Source organism: Martes martes (assembly GCF_963455335.1).
Source record: "Martes martes genome assembly, chromosome: 8".
Lineage (NCBI taxonomy): Eukaryota > Metazoa > Chordata > Mammalia > Carnivora > Mustelidae > Martes > Martes martes.
Genome location: NC_137895.1, coordinates 87,681,006 through 87,690,801, shown reverse-complemented (window position 1 = coordinate 87,690,801; position 9,796 = coordinate 87,681,006). Strand labels below are relative to the sequence as shown.

Below are 9,796 nucleotides of genomic sequence, written 5' to 3'. Positions count from 1 at the left end.
TGCATTTGTTTTCTTAATGTGAGCCTGGAAGAGGAAAGGCTAGTGGTTTCTTGGGCTTGGACCAGTGGTCTAGACCCCTCTTCCTGGCTGGACTGGCCTTCGTCCAGCTTTCCCCTCTCCACGGGCCCCTCTCCCCACCTGCCCCTTCCCTCTCATGGGTCTTGGCCATGGTCAGTACTTCCTCCTGGTCCACTGCACATGCCTACCCTTCTCAGACTGACTCTTCTCTCCTACCCCACTCCAGCTCTCCCTCCAAAACCCTTGTGACTAAGAGCTGGCCCCATGTGTGTTTCACATGCAGGCTTTCTCCTCTCTGGACAGCAAGAGCCCAAGAGGCAGCTGCTGCCCCTTATCTGACTTCTGCATCTCCTTCCACCTCCTCGGTCTTTCTCCTCCCAGCCCGTCCCTTCTCCCCGCTCTTCACCCACTTCCTTGCTGGGGCTCTGCACCCATCCCTGTAATCTTCTAAGGCTGGATGGGCTGGCAGAGTGGCCTCGGGGACACGGGTCAGGTAGAGAAATGCTGACCTGTCACTCCCAAGGAGTGAGGGTGGGGGGAGACTCTAAGTCTCTTGGGGATTAGGGGTTGTGTCCAGCCCTGCAGGATGGCCCCTCTCCCAACTTGAGCTTATTTCAGGTGAGTAACCCTGGGAAAACAAAGTAATCTGGAAATTTGGGGTGATTACCAAGGTGTGTTACGAATTTTGGACTCAACCTCTTGCTGCCAGGCAAACCAAAGCTGATAATACCTCAATTAGTTGGCTGGCACCCTAAGCCAGCCAAGCTCCCTGGCCCTATATAAGGGCCATCCCCAGCCCAGAACTTCAGAAGGTGTCTGAGTTTCCTCTAGCCTTTCCATCTGTCCTTCCTTTGGAATACCTTGCTGTCCACCATGAATCGCCAGGCCAGCCACAGCCAACAATCTTGCAGATCTTCCAGCGGGGGCCACCGCCAGGGCTTCAGTGGCCAGTCAGCTGTAGTGTCGGGCCAGAGCCGGGTTAGCTCCACCAGGTCCTCCTCGACATCCCGCTCAGGCAGGGGCGGTGGTGGGTCTGCTGCCTGTGCCATGATGGGAGGAGGTTTTGGCAGCAGGAGTCTCTATAACCTTGGGGGCAACAAGAAGATTTCCATCAGCGTGGCCGGAGGCGGTTCCCGGGCTGGAGAGTTTGGGGGGACCCGCAGAGGCAGTGGTTTTGGAGGTGGTGGAAGAGGGATGGGTGGGGGCTTTGGTGGAAGGGCTGGGGGCTTTGGAGGAGCTGGGGGTTTTGGTGGAGGAGCTGGTGGCTTTGGTGGAGCTGGTGGCTTTGGTGGAGGAGCTGGTGGCTTTGGTGGAGCTGGTGGCTTCGGTGGAGCAGGTGGCTTTGGTGGGCCTGGTGGCTTTGGTGGGCCTGGTGGCTTTGGTGGCCCTGGTGGCTTTGGTCCTGGTGGCTTCCCCGGAGGAATCCAGGAAGTGACTGTCAACCAGAGCCTCCTGCAGCCCCTCAATGTGGAGATCGACCCCCAGATTGGGCAAGTAAAGACCCAGGAGCGGGAGCAGATCAAGACCCTTAACAACAAGTTTGCCTCCTTCATTGACAAGGTGAGCCCATCTTGGGACAGCTGGACAGTGAGGAAGCCTGGCTTAACTGGGATGGTCTCTTTTTTTTCTTCTCATTGTGAATCTGAGGAAGAACTTGTGGGTTCACCCTACACCTCGTGACCTCTGTGGCATGTCAGCAAGTGGTGTTACTGCAGATGATGGAAATATTGGCTGGAGTTACTGCCCCCTCCACATGGCCCATCCCTGCGGTTTGTCGGAGGCACTGCTGGGATTGTTCATTGCCATCATGGATATCTCCTCACTATTGCCCTCTGAAACCCAAGCTCAGAATTTCCTCTCTATGCCAGGGGAGTTATGAGCTATTTCCCTTTGAAAGAGAGGCCAACTCTGCCCAAGCTGGATTTGTCTGAAAGAGGAGTTCATCTGCCATCAGCCTAAGAAGAGGGATGCAGAGAGGTTTTGGGAGGTGGGATGGGAAGGGGTAACAGGTACCTTCTCCTCGGTGGTTCTCACAGGAAGACTTTGGTGTGGGGAGCTGTGGATATTGAGGCCATTTGGCATTTGTATACTTGTGTACATGTGCAAGCAAGGCTGGGGAGATGTTTTCTAGGGATTTCTGTGCTTTGGATATTCCAAGCAAGGGCCACAATGCTAATTGTTATGGTCACCAGAGGGCATTTAGGTTTGGGTGGCTGCTAACTGAGGATTTCAGCCATACTGTTGAGTATGATGGGGGGAAATCTCTTTGTGATCCTGGGACAATATTAGGCCTTAAAGAGAGAGGATTCATAGGGACTCTTTGGGGTCCCCTCACCCTACATCAGTGTCCTGGGCAAAACCAAAAGAGGAAAATATCTTAACATTGGAATACCAGAACTTTGCAGAGGTGAAACTCTTCAAAGTCAAGTGGCCTGCTAGTTCCCAGAAGATACATGGGTCTCCTGATAAAGAACTCACAGAAAGGTGGAAGGCAATGTGACAATGCTGCTCCTCCAATGCTGGGCCCAGGAGCAGCTCTCAGCAGCAGCTCTCATCACCCTTCAGGGGGGATTCCTGGGTCTTGGGGTCCTGAGTGTCCAGCATGAGGCCTGGCAGGAGCTCTGCAAATGTTTGTTGAATGACCAATTGATTGGCATTTATTCCACATGTTTATGCAGTTCGCCTTGAACTTGTGTGCAGAAATGTTTTGCAGCAAATGAAAGTTTGAGACACTTTTAGCTAATGGTACAGTTTAAATGCAGCTGAGCCTTGCATTTAACCAGGCTTGGCAGAGGCGGCTGAATCTAGGTGCATTTGGACCCTGTTCCTGGGACAAGGGCTGCCTGAAATCCATTTCCCTATGGCTTTTGCTCTTTCCCACCTTCGTGCAGTGTACCCACCTGTACTACAAACCTCCTCATGAGGACTATGGCCGCTCTAGGATGTTGGAATCTCCTGCTATTTGTTGAATACTTAATGATTGAGGAATGAATGACGGAGGGAGGAATGAATGAATGAATGAATGAATGATATAGCAGGAAGATCATCAACTGTATGTATCGTGAAACCTCAGTTCTGTTTTGTCACTGACTTGTGTGACCATTGTCACCTCTGGGCTTCAGTTTCCTTATACCTGCTCAGTTGGGCTCTCCACATCACACCAAAGGGCTGTCCACACGGGGTTAGCACTAAGCTATTGCAGCATTCAAAATGCAGCCCTGCTGGAGAGACGAGGAGACGCCCGGGACTTGGTTTGGGGAAGTCATGAGCCTGCATGACTGGAGCTGGCTCCAGACAGCTCCTCGATGCTCTTCTCATTGGGCTGCAGGTGCGCTTCCTGGAGCAGCAGAACAAGGTCCTGGAGACCAAGTGGAGCCTCCTACAGGAGCAGGGCTCGGGTTCTAATACCAACAACAACAACCTAGAGCCTTTTTTTGAGAACTACATCAGCAGCCTCAAGGCCTTCCTGGATGGGCTGCACTTGGAGAAGGACAAGCTGCAGGGTGAGCTGAAGGGCATGGAGGAGACGGTGGAAGACTTCAAGAAGAGGTGTGTGCTGCTCAGTCCCGGGGTACGGTGGTGGGGAGGGGTGGAGCTGGAGGGTGGGAGGGGCAAATGGCAGGAGGCCTAGTCTCCAGCTTAGCTCTGTTTCAGTTGGCTGCAAGCTTGGAGGAATTACCCCAACCTCTTTGACTCTCAATAGCCCAGTCTGTAAAAGAGAGGCTCATGGCTTGCTTGAGGCCGAAGTCCTTTGGAGACTTTAATGAAAGGGCACATACATATAATTTGGGGAGTTCCAAGACACCCTGAAACTCATTTACGAACCTAACAGACTCAGAAAACATCGTCTGTCCTCCCTGGGCTAGGTTATCTTCAAGTTCCCCTTCAAATAGGAATTTTATTTCCCCTGTCAATAAACCTCTCAGTGAGTAGCAACTTGCTGTGCCTTGGTCAAGCCCCATTCTGCCGCTAATGAGCTCTGTGAGCTTGGGCAAGTGCCTCAGCTTCTCTGTGTTGCAGTCTCCTCACTGTAAAATGGGAATAGTGGAAGTATTGACCTATTTGTTGTAATGAAGATGGGATGAGTTAATATAAGCATAATTCATGAAGCAGGACCTGGCACATTCTTAGCAACCCATTCTTGATTTTCATTAATTCAGAAAGTATCTACTGGGAGACCATGGGGCTGCTATACTTGCTATACACAGAGTTGGCACCACATATCTCCCCCGAAAGCTCCTAGCAGCTCAGTCATCTCCCTTTGCTCATATAAATGGTTTAAAAAAAACCCCTCAAGTTCTACAGGAAGCCTTCTGGGATTAATAAAAATAGGACCCCACTAGGATGAGGCTCCTACTCTAGTATCCAGTAATTACCATCACCATTACTACATGGTACCTGGCACATAGTAGATGCTCAGTAAAGTCTGTTGAATGAACTCTCATCTGAATCCAGAAGGCTTTTCATTGCACTGATGCATGTCTTGAGCTAAACTGGCAGAGGGCCTGAGTCCATGTTACTTCTGAGAATTGCTCGGGGACCATGGGGACATGCCAGAGAAGGCGGACCTGAAGGGGACTCTTATCTCACAGGTATGAAGAGGAGATCAACAAACGTACGGCTGTAGAGAATGACTTCGTACTCTTGAAGAAGGTGAAGGATCTCTCCCCTTCCCTCCCAGCCCAAAGCTCCAAAAGCAGAGTGGTTTGAAGGTTGAGGGGAAGCATGAGTTTAGTCCTGCTAAGCGGAGGGTCTTCTTTAGGCCATGTGGGTGACGGCCCGGGCTAGGGGGGAGCCTGCAGAGCAGGGCAGGCAGGGGCAGGGCCTGAAGATTCTATGCAGCAGGCTATAAAAGACCTACCAGACTTTGGCCATGCTCCTTCTCCTCATGGGCTCATGGGGTTTATGAATTTGGTTAGGCCTTGAGTTTTGATTAGAAATAGGGTTTTGTTTTTTTTCAGGAATACATTCTCAGGAGCTATTTAAACAGAAGTTTTGAGTATTGCAAATTTAGGTTCTCCCTCAGGCCTTCCTCACAAACCCTCCACAGCTAGGCCCAGTATGGTGGCCTCAGCCCCGCTCACCTTGCCCCTCTCAGCCTTTAGCCTTTTCTGCTCCTTTCTGTCGGGTACTTGCCAGGCCAGCCTGCCAGACAGCAGACTAGTCCTGTTATGATATGTCTGCCTGGGCCTCATTTCCCTCTAGTGGGAGCTCCCAGGGGGCAGGCTCTTGTGGCCCCTTCCTCAGGGCTCAGGACTGGGCCAGCCTGCAGGTTGGCGGGGATAGTGACTGAGCTGTCCCTCAGGATGTCGATGCTACCTACATGACCAAAGTGGAACTGGAGGCCAAGGTGGAGACTGTGACAGATGAGATCAACTTCCTGAAGGCTCTCTATGATGCCGTAAGTCTGCTCCTCACCTGAAAGCTTCTGACCCACCTGCTTTCCACCTCCTGGAGAAGAAGGTGCTCACCAGAGCTTTACCAGGAGGCCCTTGAGTCACATCTGTGCTTCTGACAAAAATGATACCTTCCCACCTGGTCCTCAGACCCAACCCCTCCTGAGCTGGTGGATCCCTGTCTTTTGGGGAGCCCTGGTGTGGGTCTGCTCAGGAATAAGAATGTCTGCCCGGCTCTGCAGGAGCTGTCCCAGATGCAGTCAGACACCAGTGACACGTCCGTGGTGCTGTCCATGGACAACAACCGCTGCCTGGACCTGGACAGCATCATCTCCGAGGTCCGTGCCCAGTACGAGGCGATCGCCCAAAGAAGCAAGGCCGAGGCCGAGGCGCTGTACCAGAGCAAGGTGGGCGATACCATCCTGTAACTCTGGGGACTCTCACTTCCCCATCAAGCTACCCAGGCAGCCCTTGCCTCCAAGTCATTCTCTTCTATATCTCCAGTGTGGCGCTTCCCCACTGGTCTGGTGTCCCCCACATCCATCTCACCCCCTTTTTAAAGCTTTTATTTATTTATGTGATAAAGAGAAAGAGACAGAGGAGACAAGCAGAGGAGTGACAGGCAGAGGGAGAAGCAGGGTCCCCACTGAGCAGGGAACCCCATGTGGGATTTGGTCCCAGGACCCTGGGATCATGACTTGAGCTGAAGGCAGATGCTTAACTGACTGAGCCACCTAGGTGTCCCTGCATCTCCCTTCCTAATCAGAGAGCTCTGACTTTGCTGTAACTTGGTGCTTCTCAACAGGAGGGAAAGGCAGGATTTTTCTCCCAGGAGCCATATGGAAAAGTCTGCAGACAGTTTTGGTTGTGGGTGGGGATCAGGGGTTGCCAGTAGAGTCTAGTGGGTAGAGGCCAGGGATGCTGTTAAACATCCTACAATGCATGACCCCACCTCCCAACAAAGAAAAAATTATCCTACCCAAAATGTCAGTAGTGCCAAGGTCGAGAAATCGTTAATCCCTCCGGCTGCATTCCCTTTATTGCTGGGGGCAGTTCCATTACTCCTCCTCCAATCTGGACCTTGTCATTGTGTGCTCTGATTTGATCACACTGAGGGGTTGAAGCTAGTGTCTGGAAAGAAGAGGGAGGGAGGAGAAGGAGACTGAGCAAAGGGACCCCAGAACTTGTGTCTGGCCCCCTCCTTCCATCCCAAATCTGAATGGGGCATAAGTTGGTCCATACCCTTTGACTCTTATGGCTTTTCTTTTTTCTTTTTTTTTTTTTTTGATTTATTTATTTATTTATTTGACAGACAGAGATCACAAGTAGGCAGAGAGACGACAGGCAGAGAGAGAGGAGGAAGCAGGCTCCCTGATGAGCAGAGAGCCTGATTCGGGGCTCGATCCCAGGACCCTGGGATCATGACCTGAGCTGAAGGTAGAGGATTTAACCCACTGAGCCACCCAGGTGCCCCCTCTTCTGGCTTTTCTGCCCAAGGAGGAACAGACTGCTGGTGAAGAAGATGGTTCTAGCATCTGAAATGTTTGCATTCAAGTTCCAGCACTTTCACTTGATAGCTAGATGAGTTCAGTCATGGAACTTAAGCAATCTGTGTCTCAGTTTCCCCATGCATAAAATGGAGATAATCATACCTTTCTCATCAGGTAGTTGTGAAGTATAAGAAGATGAAGCACAGGGCTGGGTGCAAAGTGTCTGTTCCACAAACACAGCCATGGTGCTAAAAGCCAGGTCCCCGGATGCAGGGAGAGAGTACCTGGTTCCTCCAGCTGACTGACCTTGCACAAGCCACATGTCTGTGTTTTGGTTTTCCTGGTTGGGTTAGGGGATCCATAAGGACTCTGCTGGTTTTCTGAAAGGGTGACTCTGTCCTGGACCCAGCTAGGGGAGCTGCAGACCACAGCTGGCAGACACGGAGATGATCTGAAGAGCACCAAGAGTGAGATCATGGAGCTCAACAGGATGATCCAGAAGCTGCGGGCTGAGATCGAGAGTGTCAAGAAGCAGGTGAGAAGAGGAGGAAGAGCGTATGTCTGAGATTGTGGGCTCATGCTTGCACTGTAACACTCAGGGCTCAGCACTTACTCCAGTGAAATCATGTCCTAGACTCGCACGTGCTAAGGTGGACCAGATGCAGTTCTGGGCTGGGTCCTGAACAAAGGTCCTGTCATCCCTCTGGAGTCTGGTGGCTGAAGGGGGTGGTTGGGAAAAGAAGCTGATTGTGTGAACACTGAAATGGGAAAGTAGCCTGGGAAGGCTACTTGTGCTAGGGCTGAGAGAAAGTTTCTCTGATGATTCAGGAAGACTTCTTGGAGGAGGGAGGTCTTCAGAAGATTTTGCAGTCTCTTACCATGAAAGGGGAGAAGGTAAAGGAAGAGTCTGACTCCTCCTGAGCTGGGCTAGGTTTCTGAGGCCAGGTGTCGCTAATCCCACTCCTTGATGTGCCAGGGTCTAGATGGAGGCCCAGGCTTTAACCTCTATGGGCTATGGCTTCCTCATCTGCCCTACGTGAGAGGACCCATATGCAGGCACCAAGCACACAGTGCAGGCCCTCAGTATATGAATCTAAATTGGACTCCTGGCCCTGTACCCAGAATGCCAACCTGCAGACGGCCATCGCTGATGCAGAGCAGCGTGGGGAGCTGGCCCTCAAGGATGCCAGTGCCAAGCTTCAGGACCTCCAGGCCGCCCTGCAGCAGGCCAAGGAGGACCTGGCCCGACTGCTGCGTGAGTACCAGGAGCTCATGAACGTCAAGCTGGCCCTGGATGTGGAGATCGCCACCTACCGGACCCTCCTGGAGGGCGAGGAGTGCAGGTTAGTTGGAGTCCCTCTGGTTCCCAAGAGGCCCAGGGACCTGGTGGCTTTGCTGCCTGAGCCTGCTGCCAGGTACCCTGTGGGTGCGTGTGCTCATCGCTAGAGGTGGAGCCAAGCCTTCGGCAGGCCCAGCCTCCTCCTCTTCAGGGCTGCAAGATGCTGCAAGACCTCCAGGAGAGCTGTGTCCCCACGAAATAGTGACACCCCAGAGTCTTATCTTGCATTGGCTTTCCTCTCCTTCTTGTCTCATGTTTTGGCTGTAGAATACATGTCTGCAAACAACAGTCATAGGCAGAAAGATTATTTCTAGGCCATTTCTTTATTATTGCCTGAATTGTAGGTTTCTTTAGAGTGGGTTCCTGTAGCCTAGCCCTTAGGTAAGAACCCTGGCCTATGTGGATTCAAATAATATTCACTGAATAAAGAGGATCCTGAGGAGTGGGAAGAGGATGCCTGGGCCAGGGAGTGCTTCTCAGCTGTGACTCTATGGAATGTTAGTGGAAAGGGCAAGAACTGAAGTCCAACCTGACCCAATAGAAAAAAGGAACGCATGCCATGATTTTTCAAGCAACTACCATCCTATTTCTTATTGTTAGCATCAATTGTTGACCTAGGTAAGGTGCATCTGGGGAAGGGAGGAGCTGCACAGGTCACTGACACTGGGGTCTGGTCTTCCTACAGGATGTCTGGAGAGTGCCAGAGTTCCGTGTCCATCGGTGAGGACCCAGGGTTTTCTCTGGGAAGGGGTTGGATGGCTGGGAATAATGCTTCTCCAAACCGGGGCCAGATCCCGTGAGAGATCATCCTAGCCGCAGGCTGGAAGAGATTTCCGGTGGTGGCCTGGGTAACCCAGCGGCTCTGAATCTCAGTCTCAGGGGCCAACCTCTTACCCCTGATGGCCACTGGCCATCGCCACCCTGTGCCGAGTTTCAGTCGGCCGGACCTCTGGGAGCCCAAGAGGGCAGGGGGGTGCCCCCGGGACTAAAGCACGCCCCACAGGCTCCCTGATCCCAAATGCTCTTTGCAGAGATGGTGCACAACAGCAGCAGCGGTGGCAACGGCAGCGGGGGAGCCCTGGGAGCCGGTGCCCTGGAAGGCAACGCTCTGGGAGGCGGAGCTTCAACCCGTGGGGGCCGGGGCCGTGGGGGCCTGGGCTCAGGCGGGGGCTCCGTGGTGCGCGGCGGCGGCTTCTCCGGTTCTGGGGGCTCTTGTGCTGTCAGCGGGGTCGGGAGCAACAGCTCAAGCCGCAACTCGCAAAGCTCCTCCCAGAGCCAGCGGTCCCACCACAAATTCTGAATAGAGGTCCAAGGTGTCCCCGGACCCCTTCACCTGCCCGAACACCTGCATCTTCTGACCTGTGCCCTGGAGCCCCATCTTTCCAGACGACTGGCATTGTAGTCCAGAATTTGCTGGGAAGGTTGATTGGCTTGAAAAACCGTCTATCCCCACAAAGCCAGGCTGAGAGGCAGCGCCTGGGAGGTGGGTGTATACATCTCCTCTGCCTCACAGGTGCCCCCACTCCAGCCCCACATCCCATTGCCTTATGGGA

General features: G+C 52.8%; 1 protein-coding gene across 1 annotated transcript; it reads left to right on the top strand.

The window, feature by feature from the left end:
- Nucleotides 1-891: 891 nt before the first annotated feature.
- On the top strand, nt 892-9,543 carry LOC308348339 (keratin, type II cytoskeletal 3-like; the record flags this gene model as incomplete). Its single annotated transcript, XM_080812351.1, has 9 exons — nt 892-1,578; nt 3,347-3,567; nt 4,611-4,671; nt 5,324-5,419; nt 5,657-5,821; nt 7,314-7,439; nt 8,027-8,247; nt 8,929-8,963; nt 9,275-9,543. The coding sequence occupies 9 exons, from the start codon at nt 892-894 to the stop codon at nt 9,541-9,543; spliced, it is 1,881 nt and encodes a 626-aa protein (XP_080668477.1).
- Between the last annotated feature and the right edge of the window lie 253 nt (nt 9,544-9,796).